This window comes from Coregonus lavaretus (assembly GCF_964263955.1).
Source record: "Coregonus lavaretus genome assembly, chromosome: 36".
NCBI lineage: Eukaryota > Metazoa > Chordata > Actinopteri > Salmoniformes > Salmonidae > Coregonus > Coregonus lavaretus.
Window position 1 is genome coordinate 21,964,888 of NC_140023.1, and position 26,292 is coordinate 21,991,179.

The 26,292-nt window shown below is 45.4% G+C and overlaps 1 protein-coding gene across 1 annotated transcript in view; it reads left to right on the forward strand.

The window, feature by feature from the left end:
* The window catches only part of LOC311110991 (adhesion G protein-coupled receptor A3-like), a gene marked incomplete at both ends in the record, with an annotated part of 251,186 nt that overhangs the window by 40,289 nt on the left and 184,605 nt on the right, over positions 1–26,292 (forward strand). The window contains 4 exon segments of the mRNA XM_084153664.1: positions 23,668–23,739; positions 24,678–24,749; positions 24,936–25,007; positions 25,139–25,302. Of these exon segments, the coding sequence (XP_084009790.1) occupies positions 23,668–23,739; positions 24,678–24,749; positions 24,936–25,007; positions 25,139–25,302 (380 nt within the window).

Consider the following 26,292-nt stretch of genomic DNA (forward strand, 5'->3'; position numbering starts at 1 on the left):
TAAAAAAAGTGGTTGTCCTACTGGCTATCATAAGTTGAATGCACCAATTTGTAAGTCGCTCTGGATAAGAGCGTCTGCTAAATAATGTAAATGTAAATAAAGTCCACCTGTGTGGATCTGTCACATGATCTCAGTATATATACACCTGCTCTGAAAGGCCCCAGAGTCTGCAACACCACTAAGCAAGGGGCACCACCAAGCAAGCGGCACCATGAAGACCAAGGAGCTCTCCAAACAGGTCAGGGACAAAGTTGTGGAGAAGTACAGATCAGGGTTGGGTTGTAAAAAAATATCCGAAACTTTGAACATCCCACGGAGCACCAGTAAATCCATTATTTATTTTTATAACCCAACCCTGATCTGTACTTCTCCATAACTTTGTCCCTGACCTGTTTGGAGAGCTCCTTGGTCTTCTTGGTGCCGCTTGCTTGGTGGTGCCCCTTGCTTAGCGGTGTTGCAGACTCTGGGGCCTTTCAGAACAGGTGTATATATACTGAGATGATGTGACACTTAGATTGCACACAGGTGGACTTTATTTAACTAATTATGTGACTTCTGAAGGTAATTGGTTGCACCAGATCTTATTTAGGGGCTTCATAGCAAAGGGGGTGAATACATATGCACGCACCACTTTTCCGTTATTTATTTTTTATAATTTTTTGAAACAAGTTATTTTTTTCATTTCACTTCACCAATTTGGACTATTTTTATTGTACAATCCAGGTATGCAAAGCTCTTTGAGATTTACCCAGAAAGACTCACAGCTGTAATTGCTGCCAAAGGTGATTCTATCATGTATTGGCTCAGGGGGTTGAATACTTATCTAATCAAGATATATTCGTGTTTTATTTTTCATAACTTATTTGTATTTATTTTTACAAATGTTAGATTTTTTCATCCACTTAGACGTTACAGAGTATTTTGGGTAGAATTTTTATATAAAAATGACAATGAAATCCATTTTAATCCCACTTTTTAACACAACAAAATGTGTAAAATGTCAAGGGGTGTAAATACTTTCTGAAGGCACTGTATATGATAGTATGTGATATAAATCAATCTGAGCTGACTGCCCAACAGCCATTTACTCAAGAGAGGACATTGTTTTGGCCACTTAGTTAGAGCCTTGACCAAAATGTCATTTGTGACATTATGAGTAGATAAGTGAAGAGAGGCAGAGAGATGGAGTAGAGCGAGATGACCTCACCTCTGGGACATCATCAGAATGCAGGGTGGCGACTGCCATTTCTCACTCTGTAAGTGGATGTCAGGAGAGTGACTTGTCCTCTAAAGTTTGCTCTTGTTGTTTTCTGTTGGAGACATACTGACATTTTCCCACACCTCTTTAGGGTAGTGTGTCTTTGGATAGTGTCTCCTTGGATAGTGATTGATGAATGTATGCCAGATCCTTGAAGGACAAATCACTCTGCCTGGTTGTGCGCATATATGTATGGATGACCAATATTGCAACAGATTCTGAACTAGGGATGGGCATGAGTAATCTAGTACTGAAATGGACGTCAAAGCTTTAACCAGAGATCACATTTTTCAAATACTTCAAAATTATTTGGTGGAATGTGCTTTGTGGTTGCCTGAACGGGCAAGTGATATTTTGTCCCAATCTTTTTTTACATGGTGTCTAGTGTTCCATTTGCACATGTGCATTTGCGGGACACAACAAAAAAGAAACCAAGCCAAGCACCACACAAATCTTCTCCCTAAATTCCCATTCCCCTCCATGTCTCATTCACTCAATTGCGTTCCGACCGCTCCCTACACACATGTTTGCTGAGTGCGCACACAAGCTCCTGTCTAACTGATGGGATACACAAGCTAAATTCCTTGCCAAATGACAATAGTCTTATCACAAATTCAAAATGGACTGGTTGATTGAAGTAGGAAAATATGTGTTTCAACAACGAGCTGCAGGTTTGGAATAATTGTGTCCTGTCTATTTTCCGCTTAGGCTACTTTGTACCTGTGATGGGTGATTTGAAGGAGTAAAAAGGTAAATCACAGAATACAGAGTTTATTCCTGAATACAGAGTTACGCAGAAATGGGTGAAACAGTCCAGTGCGCCTGGAACCAAACAGGCACACAGGGAAAATATACCCCAGCAATACAAAATACACGAAGCTCAACCGAGCTACACTCTCCTCACAATAAACAATCACCCACTAGGACAAGTGGGCAGAGGGAACACTTATACACGTACTAATGAGGGGATTTGAACCAGGTGTGTGTAATGGACAAGACAAAACAAATGGAATGATGATATGAGGAGCGGAAGTGGCTAGAAGGCCGGTGATGACGAACGTCGAAGCCTGCCCGAACCAGGAGAGGAGGCAGCTTCGGAGGAAGTCGTGACCCCCCCCCCCCCCCCCCCCCCCCCCACACACTTGACGCGCAGCTCCAGCAGCACGCCGACACCGGCCTCTGGGACGGCCAGGAGGATGCGAAACAGGGCAAGCTGGATGGCGATGGTGGAAATCCCGCAACAGGGAGGGATCGAGGATATCCCTCACCGGGACCCAGCACCGCTCCTCCAGACCGTACCCCTCCCACTCAATGAGGTACTGAAGGCCCCCACCCGACGCCTCGAATCCAGGATGGAACGGACGGAGTACGCCGGGGCCCGCTCAATGTCCAGAGGAGGCGGAGGGACGTCCCGCACCTCAGACTCCTGGAGCGGACCAGCCACCACCAGCCTGAGGAATGACACATGGAATGAGGGGTTAGTACGATAATCATGTGGGAGTAATAACCTATAGGTAACCTCGTTTATCCTCCTCAGGACTTTGAACGGCCCCACAAACCGCGGGCTCAGCTTCTGGCAGGGCAGGTGGAAGGGCAGATTCCGGGTCGAGAGCCAGACCCATTCACCCGGTACGAAGACCGGGGCCTCACTGCGGTGGCAGTCAGTGTTGGCCTTCTGACGACGCACGGCTCATTGGAGGTGGACGTGAGCAGCGTTCCACGTCTTCTCCGCGCCCCCCGAAACCAGTCATCCACCGCAGGAGCCTTGGTCTGGCTCTGGTGCCACGGTGCCAGAACCGGTTGGTAACCTAAAACACATTGGAATGGCGTTAGGTTAGTGGAGGAGTGACGGAGAGAGTTCTGGGCATATTCAGCCCATGGCGAGAGCACCGACCACTCCCCCGGCCGGTCCTGGCAGTAGGCATCCTGATTCACCCGTTCCACCTGCCCATTAGACTCGGGGTGGAAACCAGAGGTCAGGCTGACCGATACCCCCAGACGTTCCATGAACGCCTTCCAGACCTTGGATGTGAACTGGGGACCCCGGTCAGACACTATGTCCTCTGGTACCCCGTAGTGCCGGACGACGTGTGTAAACAGGGCCTCCACAGTCTGCAGGGCCGTGGGGAGACCGGGCAGAGGAAGGAGGCGGCATGCTTTGGAAAAGCGGTCCACTACGACCAGGATGGTGGTGTTACCTTGAGAGAGGGGAAATCAATACTCAGGTGAGACCATGGCCGTTGTGGAACTGGTAAAGGCTGTAACTTACCCGCTGGGAGGTGCCTAGGTGCCTTACTCTGGGCGCACACCAAGCAGGAGGAGACATACAACCTCACGTCCTTAGCCAAGGTAGGCCACCAGTACATTCCTGTCAGGAAGCGCACTGTACGACCGATACCTGGGTGACCAGAGGAGGGGGACGTGTGTGCCCAGTAGATCAGACGGTCACAGACAAGTGCAGGCACGTACTGCAGCCCAGCTGGACACTGAGGTGGAGATGGCTCTGTGCATAATGCCTGCTCTATATCCACGTCCATCGCCCATACTACCGGCACCACAATGCAGGAGGACGGGAGTATGGGGGTGTTGTCTCTGGGCCTCTCCTCTGTGTCGTACAGCTGTGACAGTACAACTGCCTTCATGTTCTTCGTACCCGGGATGTATGATAGTGTCAAATCAAACCGGGTGAAGAATAGGGCCCACCTGGCCTGGCGAGGGTTCAGCCTCCTCACTGCCCGGATGTACTCCAGGTTACGGAGGTCCGTCCAGACGAGGAAAGGGTGTTTCGTCCCTTCGAGCCAGTGCCTCCACACGGTCAGGGCTCGGACAACAGCCAACAGCTCCCGATCACCAACGTCTTAGTTCTGCTGCGCCGGGCTGAGCTTCTTGGAGAAGAAGGCACAGGGGCGGAGCTTGGGTGGCGTGCCCGAGCGTTGAGGTAGGACCGCGCCTATCCCTACCTCGGGCACATCCACATCCACTACGAACAGTAGTGATGGATCGGGGTGGGCCAGTACCGGGGCTGAGGTGAACAGACCCCTCAGGTTACTGAAGGCCCTGTCAGCCTCAGCAGACCAGCGGAGCCGGGACGGCCCACCCTTCAACAGAGATGTGATGGGAGCTGCGACCTTGCTAAAGCCCCGGATAAACCTCCGATAGTAGTTGGCAAAGCCAATAAAGCGCTGCACCACCTTTACCGTGGTTGGAGTCTGCCAATTACGCACGGCTGAAATGCGATCTCCCTCCATCTCCACACCTGAGGTGGTAATACGGTATCCGATGAAGGAGACGGATTGTTGGAGAAACAGACACTTTTCTGCCTTGGCATTAAGGTCATGTTCCAACAGTCGGGCCAGCACTTTGCGAACCAGGGACACATGCTCGGCACACGTAGCAGAATACTTGTTTTTATTTATTTTTATTTAACCTTTATTTAACCAGGTAAGCCAGTTGAGAACAAGTTCTCATTTACAACTGCGACCTGGCCAAGATAAAGCAAAGCAGTGTGATAAAAATAACAACACAGAGTTACATATGGGGTAAAAAAACTAAGTCAAAAAATACAACAGAAAATATATATACAGTGTGTGCAAATGTAGCAAGTTATGGAGGTAAGGCAATAAATAGGCTATAGTGCAAAATAATTACACTGGAATGCTAGATGTGCAAGAGATTATGTGCAAATAGAGATACTGGGGTGCAAAATAGCAAAATAAATAACAATATAGGGATGAGGTAGTTGGGTGGGCTAATTTCAGATGGGCTGTGTACAGGTGCAGTGATCGGTAAGGTGCTCTGACAACTGATGCTTAAAGTTCGTGAGGGAGAGAAGATAAGAGTCTCCAGCTTCAGAGATTTTTGCAATTCGTTCCAGTCATTGGCAGCAGAGAACTGGAAGGAATGGCGGCCAAAGGAGGATACACCAGAATGTCATCGATGTAGACCACTACACCGCGACCAAGCATGTCCCGAAACATCTCGTTCACAAAGGACTGGAAGACAGATGGAGCATTCATCAAACCGTAAGGCATTACCAGGTATTCATAATGCCCCGTGGTTGTGCTGAATGCTGTCTTCCACTCGTCCCCCTCTTGGACACGCACCAGGTTGTACGCACTCCAGAAATCTAATTTTGTGAAGAAGCGCGCCCCATGCATTATCTCGATCACAGAAGGAATGAGTGGGAGAGGATAACTAAATTGTATCGTCCCATTGTTCAGTGATCGGAAATCAATGCAAGGGTGCAGACCGCCGTCTTTCTTCTTCACAAAAAATAAATTTAAGGAGGCGGGTGAAGTGGAGGGACGAATAAATGCCTGGCGCAGGGACTCGGTGACATATGTCTCCATAGCCTCCGTTTCAGCCTGTGACAGGGAATACACATGACTCCTGGGAGGTACAGAATCTACCCGGAGGTTTATCGCGCAATCCCCTGCCCGATGAGGTGGTAATTTGGTCGCCTGCATTTTGGAAAACTTGTGCGCCAAATTGAGGTATTTGGGGTGAATGCTTCCGTGGGAGGTACTGTCTGGACTTTCCACCGTGGTTGCACCAACGGAAACACCGAGACACCTACCCTGACGCTCTCGCGACCACCCCGTGAGAACCCTCTGCGGCCATGAAAAGGATTGGGTTGTGGAGTGCTAACCAGGGCATACCTAACACAACAGGGAAAGCAGGAGACTCAATAATAAAAAATAGTGACTTGCTCGCGATGAGTCTCGTGGGTAACCATAGTGACTGGTGCTGTAACCTCCCTAACGAACCCGGACCCTAATGGTCGACTGTCAAGTGCTCTGATGGGGAGTGGAATGGATAGGGGAACCAATGTAATGCCTAGACTGTGTGAAAATGACCTGTCCATAAAGTTCCCAGTTGCGCCTGAATCGACCAGCGCCTTACACTGGGGAACTACAATGTAATCAGGAATGTGGATGGGTAGGGTACAGTGTGCAGCAGAGGGCTCTGAACAAGTGTGGGAGTTTGATACCTGGGGTGACGCGAGAGTGCCCTGCCTGCCGCCTCCAGACCCAAAAGAACGCTGACATCGTGCAGTGAAATGTCCTCTCGTGCCACCAGAGTGACACTGGCGCTGTTGTCTTCCGCTCTCCTGGATCGCCGCTCCACCCAGTTCCATCAGCTCGTAATCCGAGTCAGGCGTTTTTTGGAACAGGCAGGCCCCCTCCAGGACGTCCTCTGGCCGCCAGCAGGTTGTCCAACCGGATGGCCATGTCCACCAGTTGAATGAAGGACAACATGGTGTCCCGCCAGGCTAGCTCCCTTCGGACGTCCTCCCATAGATGGCACCGGAAGTGGTCGATGAGTGCCCACTTGTTCCACCCGGACCCAGCTGCTAGAGTCTGGAACTCCAGGGCGAAGTCCTGCGTGGTCCTCGTCCCCTGCCTCAGGTGGACCAGCCGCTCGCCAGCCTCTCGACCCTCGGGCGGGTGATCGAAGACAGCCCGAAAGAGGCAAGCGAACTCCCCGTAGTTGTCCAACGCGGCTCCTCCTCCTCCAGGGTTTTCCCCGAGAGGCAGGAGACGAGGGCGGACACCATCTCCCGCTCCGATGGGGCTGGGCTGATGCTGGAATAGTAGAGCTCCAGTTGGAGGAGGAATCCCTGACAGAGAACAGCTGTCCCGTCAAAATCCCGTGGTCGGGATATATGGATCACACTGGGTGCTGGGGTGTGGGTGGCTGGATCCGGTCGCCCATGTGGTCCTGACAAATCGGGTCCTCTCCTCTCAAGGCGTTGGACGACCTGGAGAACCCGATCCATCGCTTCTCCCAAGCTGGCTAGCATCGTCGAATGCTCCTGGACCTGTGCCACGACTCCAGGCATGCACTCTTCTCCTACTGACTCCATGGTCGGGTGTGTGATTCTGTGATGGGTGATTTGAAGGAGTCAGGCGCAGGAGGGTAAATCACAGAATACAGAGTTTATTCCAGAATACAGAGTTACGCAGAAATGCGTCAAACAGGCACACAGGGAAAATATACCCCAGCAATACAAAATACACGAAGCTCAACCGAGCTACACTCTCCTCACAATAAACAATCACCCACAAGGACAAGTGGGCAGAGGGAACACTTATACACGTACTAATGAGGGGATATGAACCAGGTGTGTGTAATAGACAAGACAAAACAAATGGAATGATGAGATGAGAAGCGACAGTGGCTAGAAGGCCGGTGACGACGAACGCCGAAGCCTGCCCGAACCAGGAGAGGAGGCAGCTTCAGAGGAAGTCGTGACTGTACCATTTAGAATTGGGTTAGCCTAGGCCCTAGACTATAACCCCCCTAAACATAGACAGGTTCCACACTGAAAATACGCAAAACATTAGTTTAATAAAGACAAAGAGCATATTTTTTATCAGAATCATTAAGCCTAGGCCTACTCACCAAATGGATGTCGTAGCCGTAATTCTTCACCATGCAGTGATCAATGTGGAATTATAAATCCATTTTTAAACTTCCAAAGAACAGGCAGAATAAACTAAATTGTATGTCTGTATATCGAAAAGAAGACCAATTTAATTTTGTAACCCTGAAAAAAGTTTCAGATGAGCACTCTTTGAGAATAACTGTTGTGCATCACATCGCAGTTGCAACTTTTTTCATTTGGAAAAATATTTGTATGTTTTATTCAGTTATAAAATAGGTATCTTGACTGTGATAAGGGCTCCGAGAAATAAGAGCATCTTGTATGCTAAATTAACATAACAAGGCTATGCCATTGCACAGCCATTGGCTTCTACAAGCAAGCACCACTGCTGAGGTTACTGCCTTTTTGAAGATTGTGTTCCACAATATAATATAACCAGTTGATATTACAGTTTCATTAATAAAATTAATATTCAATGGCACTTTTTTATTGACTGAATATATATGGGGCAATTTAGCAATTAGGATTTGTTAAATGTAATGGTTATAGTCCCCTGTAGCTCAGTTGGTAGAGCATGGCGCTTGCAACGCCAGGGTTGTGGGTTCATTTCCCATGGGGGGCCAGTATGAGAATGTATGCACTCACTAACTGTACGTCGCTCTGGATAAGAGCGTCTGCTAAATGACTAAAATGTAAAACATTTAAATGTTATGATAAATAAGGCATTGTCTCACACTGTTGGCTGTCACGCTCTGGCTCCGGGACTGTGTATTTTGAGCCAGGGTGTGTTCATTTGGTTGTGTTGTATTTGGTTGTGTTTCATTGTTTGGTCGTGTGACTCCCAATCAGTGGTAACGAGTGTCAGCTGTCGGCTCGTTATCTCTGATTGGGAGCCATATTTAAACTGTCAGTGTTCACTTTAGTGTTGTGGGTTTTTGTTCCTTGTCAGTCATTGTAACGGAGGACTTCACGTTTCGTCATTGTTTGTTGTTTTCGTGTTTCGGCTTTAATTTAATAAAGTCATGTTCACCTTCAACGCTGCGCATTGGTCCTCCTCATTAGACGATCGTGACAGAAAAACCCACCAAGATGGGACCAAGCAGCGTGTCCAGGAGCCGTCGCCAGGGAGATCCCTCACAGATCTCCTTCGCCTCCTGGACTGGGTCAAGCCGAGTGAGGAAGAGAAGGGCTTGACATTATGGCAGAAGGGCGAGAGGCTGGCGAGGGACATGGAGACCTGGTCCACGGGTAGGAGAGACGCCCCGAAAATTTTTAGGGGGGGGCTCACGACGTCGGACCAGCAGGAGGCCGCGATAGAGCGGCCCAGTGGGTTGCCGGAGAAGGCCGCCGGGTTACGGGGGCCACTGGTCGAAGAGGGGATGGAGGAAGTAGAGGCACGGCGAGAGGTACTGGCGTGTGTTGCCAGTCCGGTCCGGCCCGTTCCAGATCCCGGTGTAGGACCAGTGGTGTGTGTCCCCAGTACAGTCCGGCCCATCCAAGCTTCCCGCACCAAGCCAGTGGTGTGCGTCGTCAGTCCGGCACGGCCCGTGCCTGCTCTCCGCATCAAGCCTGTGGTGCGTCTCGTCAGCCCGGCTCTGCCCGTTCCTGCTCTCCGCACCAGGTCTGTGGTGCACGTCGCCAGCCCAGTCCGGCCCATTCCTGCTACTCGCAACAAGCCAAGGGTGCGAGTCGTCAGCCGGATTCAGCCCATTCCTGCTACTCGCACCAAGCCAAGGGTGCGAGTCGTCAGCCGGATTCAGCCCATTCCTGCTACTCGCACCAAGCCAAGGGTGCGAGTCGTCAGCCGGATTCAGCCCATTCCTGCTACTCGCACCAAGCCAAGGGTGCGAGTCGTCAGCCGGATTCAGCCCATTCCTGCTACTCGCACCAAGCCAAGGGTGCGAGTCGTCAGCCGGATTCAGCCCATTCCTGCTACTCGCACCAAGCCAGGGATGCGAGTCTTCAGCCTGGTGAGGCCTGTTCCGGCTCCACGCACCATGCAAAGGGTGCGTATCGTCTGCCAGGTCCGGTCCATTCCTGCCTCACGCGCCAAGCCAGGGGTGCACGTCGGCAGTCCTGATCCAGCTAACTGGGTCAGATCGGACTGGGGACACTACGGGGGGATTGTAGTAGGGTGGTGGTCAAGCCCGGAGCCGGAGCCGCCTCCGAGGAGCAATACCCACCCAGCCCTTCCCTATTTGGGGTGTAGGCGCGGTCGGAGTCCGCGCCTTTAGGGGGGGGTACTGTCACGCTCTGGCTCCGGGACTGTGTATTTTGAGCCAGGGTGTGTTCATTTGGTTGTGTTGTATTTGGTTGTGTTTCATTGTTTGGTCGTGTGACTCCCAATCAGTGGTAACGAGTGTCAGCTGTCGGCTCGTTATCTCTGATTGGGAGCCATATTTAAACTGTCAGTGTTCACCTTAGTGTTGTGGGTTTTTGTTCCTTGTCAGTCATTGTAACGGAGGACTTCACGTTTCGTCATTGTTTGTTGTTTTCGTGTTTCGGCTTTAATTTAATAAAGTCATGTTCACCTTCAACGCTGCGCATTGGTCCTCCTCATTAGACGATCGTGACATTGGCATAGGCCTATAGATAAATGCGCACATTTCTTTACAGTGAGGGCCAAGTGCAATTTTGTTCACAATGGATTAAAATATATATACATATTCAAGGTATCACGTGACATGTAGGATTTATAAAACTGCTTTCTGGGTTAAAGGTCTACAGTAATTAAGGGGGCAGGGAGGTGATATAATTGACTCTGTATTGATTAATGCTTTGATGTCAAAGATGTACTTGATTGAGTATGGCAAATCCATGCAATCACATGCAACAATCTTTTCAGAGAGTCCAGATGTTGGTTTTCTGTGCAATACATTTCAAGTGATGATATAAAGCAGTTTTGTCAGGTATCTTAAATTCAACCCAGAAAATACAATGCATATATTTTAAAGGTTCCAAGTGCTGTTTTGAAATGGCAGGGTTTTCAGAGCTGTTTTATGTGAGTCAGTTGCAGGGTCACAGATGAGGTTAAAAGTGATAGCGCTCTGGGCCTGCTGATTTACCGAGCAGCCTTTGAAAACACAAGAGGCCGATTTCTCTTCTCTCTCTTCATCGTTGGCTCTGTGATGCCTGGTCTCAGTGGTTTTCTCTGCGAGGCTATCTATCAACTCTATTTTTCAGCCTAAAAAAGAGAAGAGTGTTCCCCCTTGCATACGATCTTTCAAAATGGTATTTGATTGAAAATAAGAACTACATGATTCATTTAAAATATTTGTAACAGTTTCCAGACAGGAAGTGTTGGAAATCACCCTTGGTCTACAGTTATTCTATATAACAGGGTGAAATTAGAAATGAATTAAGCAATACATATCATAGAAGAAATACAGTATGTTCTTACACTGAACAAAAATATAAAGCAACATGCAACAATTTAAATGATTTTACTGAGTTACAGTTCATATAAGGAAATCAGTCAATTGAACTAAATTCATTAGGCCCTAATCTATGGATTTCACATGACTGGGAATACAGATATGCATCTATTGGTTACATACACCTTAATAAAAAGGTAGGGGCGTGGATCAGAAAACCAGTCAGTATCTGGTGTGACCACCATTTCTCTCATGCAACGTGACTCACCTCCTTTGCATAAAGTTGACCAGGCTGTTGATTGTGGCCTGTGGAATGTTGTCCCACTCCTCTTCAATGGCTGTGCGAAGTTGCTGGATATTGGCGGGAACTGGAACACGCTGTCGTACACGTCGATGGCGGCAGATTAATGGCATAACAATGGGCCTCATGATCTCGGCACGGTCTTATTGTTGAGAATAAGAATAGTAGAATACACAAGGTGCAATTATGACATTTGGTTGAGTGCATCAACAGTTTTTCTCTGTGCATTCAAATTGCTATCGATAAAATGCAATTGTGTTCGTTGTCCATAGCTTATGCCTGCCCATACCATAACCCCACCGCCACCATGGGGCACTCTATTCACAACATTGACATCAGCAAACCATCGCCATATACGCTGTCTGCCATCTGCCCGGTACAGTTGAAACCAGGATTCATCCGTGAAGAGCATACTTCTCCAGCATTCCAGTGGCCATCGAAGGTGAGCATTTGCCCACTGAAGCCGGTTGGGACGCCGAACTGCAGTCAGTTCAAGATCCTGGTGAGGACAACGAGCATGAGACGGTTTCTGACAGTTTGTACAGAAATTATTTAGCTGTGCAAACCCCCAGTTTCATCATCTGTCCGGGTGGCTGGTCTCAGATGATCCCACAGGTGAAGAAGCCGGATGTGGAGGTCCTGGGCTTGCATGGTTAAACGTGGTCTGCGGTTTTGAGGCCGGTTGGACGTACAGCCAAATTCTCTAAAACAACGTTGGTAGAGAAATAAAAATTACATTATCTGGCAACAGCTCTGGTGGACATTCCTGCAGTCAGCATGCCAATTGCATGCTCCCTCAAAACATGAGACATCTGTGGCATTGTGTCGTGTGACAAAACTGCACATTTTAGTGGCCTTTTATTGTCCCCAGCACAAGGTGCACCTGTGTAATGATCGTGCTGTTTAATCAGCTTCTTGATATGCCACACCTGTTAGGTGGATGGATTATCTTGGCAAAGGATAAATGCTCACTGACAGGGATGTAAACAAATTTGTGCACACAATTTGAGAGAAATAAGCATTTTGTGCATATGAAAATGTTTTGGGATCTTTTATTTCAGCTCATGAAACATTGGACCAACACTTTACATGTTGTGTTTATATTTTTGTTCAGTATAGCTCAGGTTTTGTAGCACAGTTTAGGACCAAATATGGATACAAGTAGTTTGCAGTTTTACAAATGTACAGTGGGGAAAAAAAGTATTTAGTCAGCCACCAATTGTGCAAGTTCTCCCACTTAAAAAGATGAGAGAGGCCTGTAATTTTCATCATAGGTACACGTCAACTATGACAGACAAAATGAGGAAAAAAAATCCAGAAAATCACATTGTAGGATTTTTTATGAATTTATTTGCAAATTATGGTGGAAAATAAGTATTTGGTCAATAACAAAAGTTTCTCAATACTTTGTTATATACCCTTTGTTGGCAATGACACAGGTCAAACGTTTTCTGTAAGTCTTCACAAGGTTTTCACACACTGTTGCTGGTATTTTGGCCCATTCCTCCATGCAGATCTCCTCTAGAGCAGTGATGTTTTGGGGCTGTCGCTGGGCAACACAGACTTTCAACTCCCTCCAAAGATTTTCTATGGTGTTGAGATCTGGAGACTGGCTAGGCCACTCCAGGACCTTGAAATGCTTCTTACAAAGCCACTCCTTCGTTGCCCGGGCGGTGTGTTTGGGATCATTGTCATGCTGAAAGACCCAGCCACGTTTCATCTTCAATGCCCTTGCTGATGGAATGAGGTTTTCACTCAAAATCACATGATACATGGCCCCATTCATTCTTTCCTTTACACGGATCAGTCGTCCTGGTCCCTTTGCAGAAAAACAGCCCCAAAGCATGATGTTTCCACCCCCATGCTTCACAGTAGGTATGGTGTTCTTTGGATGCAACTCAGCATTCTTTGTCCTCCAAACACGACAAGTTCTATTTTGGTTTCATCTGACCATATGACATATGACATTCTCCCAATCCTCTTCTGGATCATCCAAATGCACTCTAGCAAACTTCAGACGGGCCTGGACATGTACTGGCTTAAGCAGGGGGACACGTCTGCACTGCAGGATTTGAGTCCCTGGCGGCGTAGTGTGTTACTGATGGTAGGCTTTGTTACTTTGGTCCCAGCTCTCTGCAGGTCATTCACTAGGTCCCCCCGTGTGGTTCAGGGATTTTTGCTCACCATTCTTGTGATCATTTTGACCCCACGGGGTGAGATCTTGCGTGGAGCCCCAGATCGAGGTAGATTATCAGTGGTCTTGTATGTCTTCCATTTCCTAATAATTGCTCCCACAGTTGATTTCTTCAAACCAAGCTGCTTACCTATTGCAGATTCAGTCTTCCCAGCCTGGTGCAGGTCTACGATTTCGTTTCTGGTGTCCTTTGTCAGCTCTTTGGTCTTGGCCATTGTGGAGTTTGGAGTGTGACTGTTTGAGGTTGTGGACAGGTGTCTTTTATACTGATAACAAGTTCAAACAGGTGCCATTAATACAGGTAACGAGTGGAGGACAGAGGAGCCTCTTAAAGAAGAAGTTACAGGTCTGTGAGAGCCAGATATCTTGCTTGTTTGTAGGTGACCAAATACTTATTTTCCACCACAATTTGCAAATAAATTCATTAAAAATCCTACAATGTGATTTTCAGGATTTTTATTTCTCAATTTGTCTGTCATAGTTGACGTGTACCTATGATGAAAATTACAGGCCTCTCTCATCTTTTTAAGTGGGAGAACTTGCACAATTGGTGGCTGACTAAATACTTTTTTTCCCCACTGTACCTCCAGTCCAAAGATCTACATACTTTTCTCAGGAGGGGATGAAGATGGGGAGACAGAAAAAATGTGTCGTTAAAAATGGGCACTATTAGTTAAGGTTGAATGTTTGGGTCCTTAGCGACCAGATAATAAAGTACTCTGAAGGAAACACTGCACAAACACACCTAAAGCATTCCAAGTCCTGTTATCTAAGCCTCAAGGAATAAATTGCTCTTGAGTTGCGTCTGAGAAGTATTTAATCATCGTTTGTGTTGGAAAGAGAGTGGCGAAGTACTGAAAGAGCAAATCATTTTTCACACTTACTCTCACACTTACTCTCTAAAGCAGGAATGACTTCTTAAAGGCCAAGTGCAGTCAAACATGTGATTTTACTGTGTTGTATACATATTTCCACACTATGTGGTTGGAATAATACTGTGAAATTGTGAAAATATGATAATGCCCTTTTAGTGTAAGATATGTTTGAAAAGAACACCTGAAATTTCAGCCTGTTTAGGTAGGATGGAGTTTTGGCCTGCCTGGTGACATCACCAGGTGGTAAATTAGTTAATATACCAATAAGTAAGAGAGTTCCAGCTAGTTTTCAGTTTTGCCCTCCGCACTCAGAACACTCCCAGACAGTCCTAGCAAAATTCTTGCTTGAGAAATTGCTCTTTGCTAAGAAGCTATTTTTGTTTCTTTTTGACACTTTTTATTGAAAACAATAACAGTAAGGTACTTAACTGTTACCCAGAAATGATTTGATATAGAGATAAAAACAGCTTAATTGGACAATTAACATATCTCAAATGTTATGAAAATGTAAACCTGTACACCCACAAAAGTGTGGGCCAGATAGATTCTATCAACAGGTGGCATTTTTTTGTTATGCATTTATTATTAATGCATGATGGTTTGTCCCGCCAGAGTGCTGTTATGTGATTTTCTGGTATGTAAATGTTACTAATGGAAGCCCTGTGCCTTTTGATGCTCTGGCAGTGGTTGCTACTACTGTCACATCGCGGACACTAAGTCGCTCTAATTGGACAGAACTGTCTTACTTATCCCTCTTTTACTCTCCTGTGAGAGATCTCAAAGCATATTTATTTACATTAGGTGGTTATCCATCCTAATTAGATGTGTATGATCTAATTTGAAGTATCTGGTGAGACGTTTCTTCCTGCCGGCTTGTTTCCTCAGTGGGAGAGCAAATTGACCCAAGACATGTAATGTGAACAAACTAGTTATAACGATACCATGGAGAATGAAAAAGGATGTCATTTCAGTTTCAATATTTCCTTATCAAATCCCAGGCAAATTAGCATGTTTGTGTCGTTGTATTATTCTGTGCTGTGCATTCATGGTTGGATTGGAATACAGTATGAGATGTTTTGAACTGAGGGGGGTCTGTGGTGTCCAATGCAGTCCCACCTTGAGAGGAAGTTTTTCCAAAGTTAGGCTATATAGTTGCCCTTTGCTCTCAGTCAGAGACTGCTCTCTACTCTCATTAGGGTAAATCCATTTGAATTCAATAAATGTTTGACAGCACACCTTTTGATTTGCATACATATTTGCCCATTGTAAAAGTGTTCAGAAAGTGACTTTTTGGACCTGAATGCCAAAACATTCAAAAGATGAAGGCGCTCAATGTTGACCCATTTTGCATAACCCACCATACCATGAGACATCCATGACTTGATCACAGGAAAAGATAAACGGTTGACATTGATATCATTTATAGCTGTGATATGTAGCTCAATTGGTAGAGCATGGCGCTTTTAACGCCAGGGTAGTGGGTTCGATCCCCGGGACCACCCATACGTAAAAATGTATGCGCATATGACTGTAAGTCGCTTTGGATAAAAGCGTCTGCTAAATGGCATATTATTATATTATTATTATATGTAACTTTCTGGGCGAACCGACCAAATTCACATAACAATTTAAGTTATAAATCTGTCATCCTCATTAAAAGCAAGTCTAAGTAGTAGTAGATCTGTTCTACTGTATGTGCACTATGCTTCTTAAGTTTCATTTTTGCGTCTTTAACTTACGGTTTAGATGGTACAATAATTATCTACTCTATACTTGCTTGTTTTGTTAGAATTTTAGCAACCAGGAAATGGCGGAGCTATTTTTTCATACTGCATCTTTAAAAACGTACAAACAGGGTTGTCAAAATATTAATTGTTTCAGAAAAAAATATGTATTTGAATAAAAATTAACCTTTAACGTCAATGATATAAAAACAAAAAAAAATCATATTCGAATATGTTGTAACTTAGACACTATTTTACGTTATCTAAGGATTTTATGTTGTGCCCGCCATCGGTCTAGACAGAACATACTCTTACAGGGTGGGTTTCAGGTTTTGACTTGAAGTGGAATATCTGTTTTAAATTATACTGTCAATCCTCCATAGGAAACCTATTGAAATCATAGAAATATAGATAATAGAATATACATTACCATTTAAGTTGACATTCGACAGTGGGTGGACCGGCTTTGTGGTAGTAATGAGAAGTTAACATTTCCATTCAATTTCAATTTCAATCGTGTACCAGCTAAATTGCAGTGGTCTGAAGGGATAGGTCCATTATAAGAAATCTATTTCTATGATTGAAATGACACCCACCCTGTATTCAAGAGCATGTTGTGTCTCAACCGATGGCGGCACAACACAAAAACCTAAAATGATGTGAAACAGATGTGTATTTGAAAAAATTACATCATTTTTATAAAAACCTTTTTTCTGTTTGTAAGCTTTTAAATGATATCCAACTCAACTGTTTATATTTTCCAATGATGAGGACATCGATGTCTCATGGTATGGTGGGGTATGCAAAATGGGTCAATTTAAGCACCTTTATCTGCTGATTGTTTTGGCATACAGGTCCAAAAACATGTATGGAAAGTTTTGTTTAAATCAAAAGGGGTGCTGTCGAACAGAACTCAAATGGATTTACCCATTAATCTCGCTCTCTCCTTCTCCATCTCCCTCTCTCTCTCGCTCATTCTCTCTCCCCCCTTTTATCTAGTGGAACAATTGTTAGCAGGGCACTCTGTACTGTCGTGTGTATGTGTGTGTGCGTGTGTGTGTGTGTGTGTGTGTGTGTGTGTGTGTGTGTGTGTGTGTGTGTGTGTGTGTGTGTGTGTGTGTGTGTGTGTGTGTGTGTGTGTGTGTGTGTGTGTGAGTGAGTGTGTCTCCACTGCTCTGACCAGACACAGTGGGATAGGCTTTGGCTTCACTCCACACAACTACAGGATTACCTCTGATTACTGGATGCTCAAAACATTACCATCATGCATAACACAAATTATATGGGGCATACCATGCCTAACATGATAGAGGGCTTACACAATACTATTTGTCATCTCTTGATTTGATTAGATATCAGTGCCTATTCACTAATATGCCATATGATAAAGCATTGTTTTCTATTTAACGGCATAAATGAAATGGAAATTAATTTGTCATGGTATGTAATCATGTATTTTGCCCATATCATGCAGCCCTACTTGGCAGTGTGGAAATGATCTCAAATGAGTGCAGGAAATGCAGAAATGTATGAAAATGCTTTAATTGAACAGTATAAAACAATCAGAATGGAGAGAGACCCATTGAAATCACTTAGAATGTCCTGTATGTGTTGCCACACATGGGCCACACACTACTCATGAAGCAAATTGAATAACTTTCATTATTCAAAAACATAAATACCGTCATACAGTCAACATGTTTAAAATACCGTGATATTATATTTTGGCCATATCACCAAGCCCTATTCTCAATGCAATATTTTTCATATGATTCTCTTCTCATTTGTTTAAATACATTTTACCATCACTTAATCCAACTGCACTCAATTGTTAATCATTTAACCGCAACAAATTTGCAACAAACAGTGCATTTGGAAAGTATTCAGACCCCTTGACTTTTTCCACATTTTGTTACGTTACAGCCTTATTCTACAATGGATGAAATAGTAATTTTTTTCACTGATTCAATCTACACACAATACCCCATAATGACAAGCAAAAACAGATTTCTAGACATTTTTGCACATAAAAAATGGAAATATTACATTTACGTAAGTATTGAGCAACTTTACTCAGTACTTTGTTGAAGCACCTTTGGCAGTGACTACAGCATTGAGTCTTCTTGGGTATGACACTACAAGCTTGGCACACCTGTATTTGAGAGGTTTCTCCCATTCTTCTCTGCAGATCCTCTCAAGCTCTGTCAGGTTGGATGGGGAGCGTCGCTGCAGAGCTATTTTCAGGTCCCTCCAGAGATGTTAGATCGGGTTCAAGTCCGGGCTGTGGCTGGACCACACAAGGACATTCAGAGACTTGTCCCGAAGCCACTGCTGCGTTGTCTTGGCTGTGTGCTTAGGGTTGTTGTCCTGTTGGAAGGTGAACCTTCGCCCCAGTCTGAGGTCCTGAGCGCTCTGGAGCAGGTTTTCATCAAGGATCTCTCTGTACTTTGCTCTGTTAATCTTTCCCTCGATCCTGACTAGTCTCCCAGTCCCTGCCGCTGAAAAACATCCCCACAGCATGATGTTGCCACCACCATGCTTCACCGTAGGGATGGTGCCAGGTTTCTTCCAGACATAATGCTTGGCATTCACGCCAAAGAGTTCAAAGTTGGTTTCATCAGACCAGAGAATCTTGTTTCTCATGGTCTGAGAGTCTTTAGGTGCCTTTTGGCAAACTCCAAGCGGGCCGTCATGTGCCTTTTACTGAGGAGTGGTGTCCGTCTGGCCACTCTACCATAAAGGCCTGATTGGTGGAGTGCTGTAGAGATGGTTGTCCTTCTGGAAGGTTCTCCCATCTTCACAGAGGAACTCTGGAGCTCTGTCAGAGTGACCATTGGGTTCTTGGTCACCTCCCTGACCAAGGCCCTTCTCCCCCAATTGCTCAGTTTGGCTGGGGGGCCAGCTCTAGGGAGTGTCTTGGTGGTTCCAAACTTATTCCATTTAAGAATGATGGAGGCCACTGTGTTCTTGGGGACCTTCAATGCTGCAGAAATGTTTTGGTACCCTTCCCCAGATCTGTGCCTCGACAAAATCCTGTCTCATTTACATCATTTAGCAGACGCTCTTATCCAGAGCGGCTTACAAATTGGTGCATTCAACTTATGATAGCCAGTGGGACAAGCACCATGGTCTTGTAGTAGATGCGAGCCTCAACTGGAAGCCAGTGGAGTGTGCGGAGGAGCGGGGTGACTTGGGAAGATTGAACACCAGACGGGCTGCAGCGTTCTGGATAAGTTGTAGGGGTTTCGGAGCTCTACGGACAATTCCTTCGACCTCATGGCTTGGTTTTTGCTCTGACATGCACTGTCAACTGTGGGACCTTATATAGAAAGGGGTGTGCCTTTCCAAATCATGTCCAATCAATTGAATTTACCACAGGTGGACTCCAATCAAGTTGTAGAAACATCGACCGGGCTGTGGCTGGGCCACTCAAGGACATTTTTGGTGGTCCACAATGATTGGCATGCCGAAATTGGTTTTGGCAATCTCCATTGGCTTTCAATGGACCCGACAGCACACAAACCGTCTAAGTACATTAGGGGCAGTTTCTCTCCAACCCTCTCTCCAAGTTCTGGAGCTCCCCATATGTCGGTTTTCAAGCATTGCCTCACTGTATGAAAACCTAGCTATCCTGAGATGGGAAAACTAAATGAGTGGATACAGTGGAACGGAAAGTAGATACTGAGTGGAGGGTGGAGCACTCTACAGGCAGACAGATAGCCACTGGGGCATCTCAGATCTCTCCTCTTGTCGATGGGAGCCTTTGATTATATAAAGCATGCTATGAGGGAGCGGGTGGACTGGCGGAGGGTAATGTCATTCACTGTGCCTCTTGCTTAACTCTTCTTGTTCACAGCACACACAGCAGCCAACCACAGCCAGAGGCCTTCTCAGTGCTCCTGTCTCATAGTTAAGCACTCAGCAGTTTCTAGCCAAGCCCCAGGCCAGAGAGTTCAGCAGTGAGGGAGGTCAGAGGCAGGGGAGAGATAGGTACAGGACACAGTTGGGCAAAAATGGCTGACTAGACCTTTTCCAAGGTAAACCCAACACAGTAAAAGCTGCAGGGCACCTGTTAAAATGTTCTTTCAATCATATTTCTCTGTATTGTATGCTGCCATAGGTGTCTCAAGGTACTATGAGCACTGAGCAGAAAACAATAATAACAGCTGTAACTTAGCTTTAGTTATGACAGGTACTGTAGGTGTGGGTTATTTTGTACTGTGAGCAGACAACAATAATAACTGTGTTGCTTTGATCATATACTGTGGGTTACTCTGTTATCATGTCAATCAACTATCCCAGGTAAACATGTCTCATTCTAAAGTGGAGGTTTGTGTGTGTTGTTAGATTGCTGTATTGTATTATTAGGTGATTGGCAGCAAAGAGAGAGAAAGGCAGGATGGAATTCCAGTTGAATAAATAAGTCTTCCTGTTTTCTGAGAGAGGTCTGTTTGTAGCTCCGGTCAGGAGGTGCTCACACACACACACGCGCACACCCACACATGCGCATGCACGCACGCACACACACACACACACATGCACACACATGCGCATGCATGCACACACACACACACACACACACACACACACACACACACACACACACACACACACACACACACTACTGACTGTTGCCTATATCTGAATTCACTCTAAAACATGTACAGCTGGCTAAACTCAGCAAGATATGGATGTTTAAACAATAAGTGGTTTCTCCCCCAAACCTTGAGCATTTGAAGTGTGACCGGGAACTACACTGTGCATGGTCCTGGCTCTTGCGAAACATAAACTCCAATATTTGTGGATGATGTTTGAAAAGCTACTGAAGTGGTTCCCAATTAATTCTGGCTGTGCTGTTCACCATATTTACATTTGAGTCATTTAGCAGACGTTCTTATCCAGAGCGACTTACAGTTAGTGAGTGCATACATTTTCATACTTTTTTCATACTGGCCCCCCGTGGGAAACAAACCCACAACCCTGGCGTTGCAAGCGCCATGCTCTACCAACTGAGCTACACGGGGCTAATGGGAAGATTCATCTCCTACTCTGGCCGTTCAGCAGACACACACAAATGCACACACATACACACACGCACAAACATGCACGCACATGTACACACACACACGAAAGGGGACATAGGACTCCAACAATAGACTGTACTCTCTGACTGGACGGACTCGGACTTGACGTAGTGCAGGACCTGATCACCCGTGTCTCTGATTTATGAACCCGATCGAACATCTCTGGAGAGACCTGAAAATAGCTGTGCAGCAACGCTCCCCATCCAACCTGATAGAGCTTGAGAGGATCTGCAGAGCAGAATGGGAGAAACTCCCCAAACACAGGTGTGCCAAGCTTGTAGCGTCATACCCAAGAAGATTCAATTGTAATTGTAAAAGCTGTAATTGCTGGCAAAGGTGCTTCAACAAAGTACTGACTAAAGGGTCTGAATACTTATGTAAATGCAATATTTCTGTTTTTTATTTTTAATACATTTGCAAAAATGTATCCAACACGGAACAAGATCCCACAAACACTGTGGGAAAACCACCTGACTAAATATGGTTCCCAATCAGAGACAACCAGCAACAGCTGATACTCGTTGTCTCTGATTGAGAACCACTCTGGCCAACATAGATATACAAAAACTAGACTAGACACAACGAGCACAAAACATAAACTCTACACACCCTGGCTCAACTTAAAAGAGTCCCTAGAGCCAGGGCTTGACAGTAACGTAACAAAATGTGGAAAAAGTAAAGGGGTCTGAATACTTTCCAAATGCAATTTGTTGCAATTATATATATATATATATATATATATATATATATATATATATATATATATATATATATATATATATATATTTTATATGATTGTAGAGGATGTCTTCATTGATCACACCTTTGATTACACATTGGATAGTTATTATGGAAATTATAGGTTTTCTGTCAATTTTTGGGGGGTAATGTAAAGTGTATTGCCTAATGTAAAAACTGTGTAATCTACAGGCACAAGAATACATTAAGTGAATGAGCATGCGGTGAAGTGCAGCTTCAAGAATAATTTTAGCCTTTGAACTGGTAGAGTAGAGAGGGTGGGTTGGGGTAATGGTGTAGTGGGTTTTAACTTTGGACCGAACAATTTAACAGCAGACACACATCATTAAGTACAGACAGGAGTAATCTATCTAACGATAATGATGATTTCTGTATGAGTATGCGTTGTTCTCTCTTTTGGGTGTGTAACTCTTTTTACATTGACTGAATTAGCATCAGTTCCATCAGAGGAATCATTCACTGCTGGTGGTCTACAGGCCTCTCTAATGGTGACGAAAACATGCCCTTTAATAGCTCGATTTTTGGTTGATTCTGTGTCAGTCTTTGTCAGATTCTTTCGACAGAGGCACTCAGCTCATGTGTTGGATATACAGTAAAACATTGAATTATTCTGCTCTGGCTTTGGACAGATGAAAATGATCGTTTGGTTTCAAAGCAGTGCCTTGTTTTACAAATAAGTTCAAAGTTCATAGTTCAATTTTTATGGTTACATTGGGAAAGGGGCACAGTAACTTATTAGTGGTAGCGGTTTTGTTTTATTGCCTTTGGCTGGCCTTGCATGTTTTTATGACTGCTGATGTGACCAGCAGTTGGGGTTGGGCTGAGACTACATGCTAGACTACCCATACTGCACTGGTGTATTGTACTGTACTGTACACACATCTGGATGGAGAGAGAGCCAGACTCCTTCTGATTCTCATCACTCCCGGCAGGCCCAGTCAAAGGAAACCGGGGGACACAATTTCAGGAAGTTTTCTTTGGCCCGAGCGAAAACCAAAAAGTAGAGTTATGAAATGATGCCGGTCCATTTTTAGCAATGTTGGGTTGGGAAATCGAGGGACTGGGAGTGGGGATTGGGAACAGAGTGATCCTGGCTAAAACCACTGTAATGTTTATAATGTTTGTGTCAGACCGACATGGCACTTCTTTGAAATAACCTCCGTACACTATCATTCACTGTCACTGATGATGCATATGATGGCCATTGTAAAATGTATGTAATATCCGACCACATCAAAAGCGATAAAGAGTATTATTTCCTTTCTGAATAGAGTTACCCATTCAGAGTTAACTGCGTATTGACAACTGGGTTTCATCATGGTAGTACAGCATTAGTAAAAGTTGCCATCTTTGCATGACACTGAGTCTTCTTGACCTTGTGATCTTTGGGAACTACACTGTCACGTGTTGAATGAATCACAAATCACATATTCGTTGGAAGGAGGCTAGAGTTTACATCTTAATGTCACAATGAGCTTGCATGCTCGGCCCTGACGAGAGCCCAGCTCAATGCATCTCATCGCTAACTGCCAACCACTTACTATACTGCCAGATGAGAGGGTTTTAAGGGGCAATCCCCCTCCCTGTCTCCAGCAATGTGACTCTCAAACCCACAGTGGCATGATAAGTGACCTCCCTTCTCTCTCTCTCGCCCCCCGCCCTCGCTATCTTTCTCTCTCTCTCCCTCTATCCCTCCCTCTCTCTCTCTAGGGACCTGAGGAATAATTTGATTAGCACGGTGGAGCACGGGGCCTTCCGTGGACTGATGGCTCTTAGGAGACTGTAAGTATGAAGGGGGTTGTCATAGTGGGTGGGCTACACAGAGGGACAAGGCCAGGGTCTTATGGGGGCATTGGTGAGGGGAGGGCCGGGAGAGGGGTGGGTTATTACACTGTGACAATTATGACATCATAATTAAAAAAGAAGCAGTAAATTCATTATTTCCTGAAGTGGTAGATAAAACACACACACACACACTCCTCTCTCTCTCTTCTCTCTCTCTCTCTCTCTTACACACACACCTAAGCATGCACACACACTCGCACAAAGTTGGTCATAGATAAACCCTGCAGCGTAAATGACTTAATTCCATCATGATTGTTAGGGGGTTTTAGGCTGCTGGGGTGTTGCAGCAGGCGCGTGCGCCAGGTTCTGGGAGCAGCAGAGTGCTAATTTAAGTGCTCCCCAACTGGTGATTACTCGAGTGCCTTGCTTATTTTCCCACAGCTGCTCCAGCAAAGCAGCTCTTTCATTACAGAGGGGAAGGGCACAGAGCCAAGACAGCCCTCTATAAGTGTGTGTGTGTGTGTGTGTGTGTGTGTGTGTGTGTGTGTGTGTGTGTGTGTGTGTGTGTGTGTGTGTGTGTGTGTTTGTGTGTGTGTGTGTGTGTGTGTGTGTGTGTGTGTGTGTGTGAATGGTAATGTGAGGGGTGAAGGGTTAACAGAAGGTTAGGGTTGATATCCCGCGAGTTGGAATAAATAAACATTGGACTGGTGGTTTAACATCATAGTTCCTTGAGCTGCTTAATAAGCTCTCGTTATTACGTTATTATGAGAGGAGACGGCACAAAACACAAACACACACTTGTTGTCACAGCCAAGCGCATTCTGTATTATCTCATGCCAGCTCTCCGGCGATGATCAGTGCTCTTAATGCTTTAAGTCAGATGGGCTTGGCTTATCTCTAAGCCATAATTTAAAGTTAGCTTTTTGTCCTTATAGGGATCTGTCCAACAATCGGATTGGCTGCCTCGCTCCTGAAATGTTTGTAGACCTTGGCAATCTCTCTAAATTGTGAGTAATCACTGATTTGAAAACATACAGCACTGTACGCATAATTTGAGATGTTTTGAGATCTAGGAGATATGTTGTTTCTCTTAGATAAGGCTGTTTCAAAGTAATGCAACAGCAGATACTGTGGCTTTTGTACTTGTTCAAAGTAAACTGGTTTGATGTGTATTTGACCTTTTTTCCCCACAGGAATCTATCTGGAAATATTTTTTCCTCCTTGCCGGTGGGATTATTCACACACCTCCTGTCTCTCAAAGTCCTGTAAGAAAACAAAATGAAACAACACACACACACACGCACCCTACAAATAAATTGTCACTCACACACTGTACCAAAATGACACCTACACACAGTGCGATGATGGTTGTAACGCCGTTGCCGTATCCCCTCAGGCACTTCTCTACAGAGTCTCTGTTCTGTGACTGTCAGCTGGAGTGGCTGCTGCCGTGGGCCAGGGCAAACGGCGTGCGTCTGGGCAACGACACCCTGTGTGTTCATCCCACACACCTCCACGGCCTGGAGGTCCGCAACCTGAGGGAGACACAGCTCAGATGTGGTATGTTATCCGAATCTTCCCTGCTGTCTGTCGGATCACCCCTCTGTGTATGTGAGGTGAGTGAATGGCCTGTGAGGAAGAGATGGAGGAGAGCTCTGGGGACGGGTGAGGTAGCTAGCTAGAGTGCTCTGGTGTTTCCAGCTCTGCTCTGTGCTGTGCTGTGTGCTGTTCTGTGTGCTCTGAGCCATGGGGGGAATCACATCTTAATTCTGATAGCAGCTCTCCCCCTGCTCTGCTCCTACACTCCCCATATCCTGCACACGCTTAGAGGATATTGCACCGGGATGAGAAAATAACATGAGCCACTGCTCGAAAATGGAAATTGGGTGGGGGTTGTGTGTGTGTGCGTGTGGTGGGGGGTTAGGGTTAGGGTTAGGGTTCAAGATACAACAATTGAGAGATCATATTACATGAGGGGTACCTAACAAAGGTCTTTGATGGTGGAGATGGCATTTGACCAGCCCACTAGAGTTGTTGTAGTCACACCATGCATCTTAGCTGTGGATTTCTTTAGAATAAGAATGTCCAAAAAGAAAAAATTTCAGGAAGATTTGAAATAAGTATTTGGATCCAACCACTTTTTTAGAATTGCCTTTTTGGCAGCAGTTAGGGTATACATTAACAATTTCATTGAATCCAATAGAATATCACAAGTATTTCCTAGTAGAAACAGACCAAGAGACATAGGTACATTTCCATCTATCAAGTTGCGATGAAGGTATTTAACGTATTTCAAGAGGTCAGAGACCACTAGGCATTCCCAAAACATATGTACATAGGTCCCGACAGATTTGTCACTGTCGGGACAATCTATGACGTTAAAATGCCTATTTACACTGTTCCATCTGACTGCGCAATCCACTGTCTCATCAACCCAGTCAGGCGCTTATAAACTTGATCTCCACTATAAAAAGCATCTAGACCAGGGCTGCCCAACCCTCTTCCTGGAGATCTACCGTCCTGTGGGTTTTCAGTCCAACCCTAATTTAA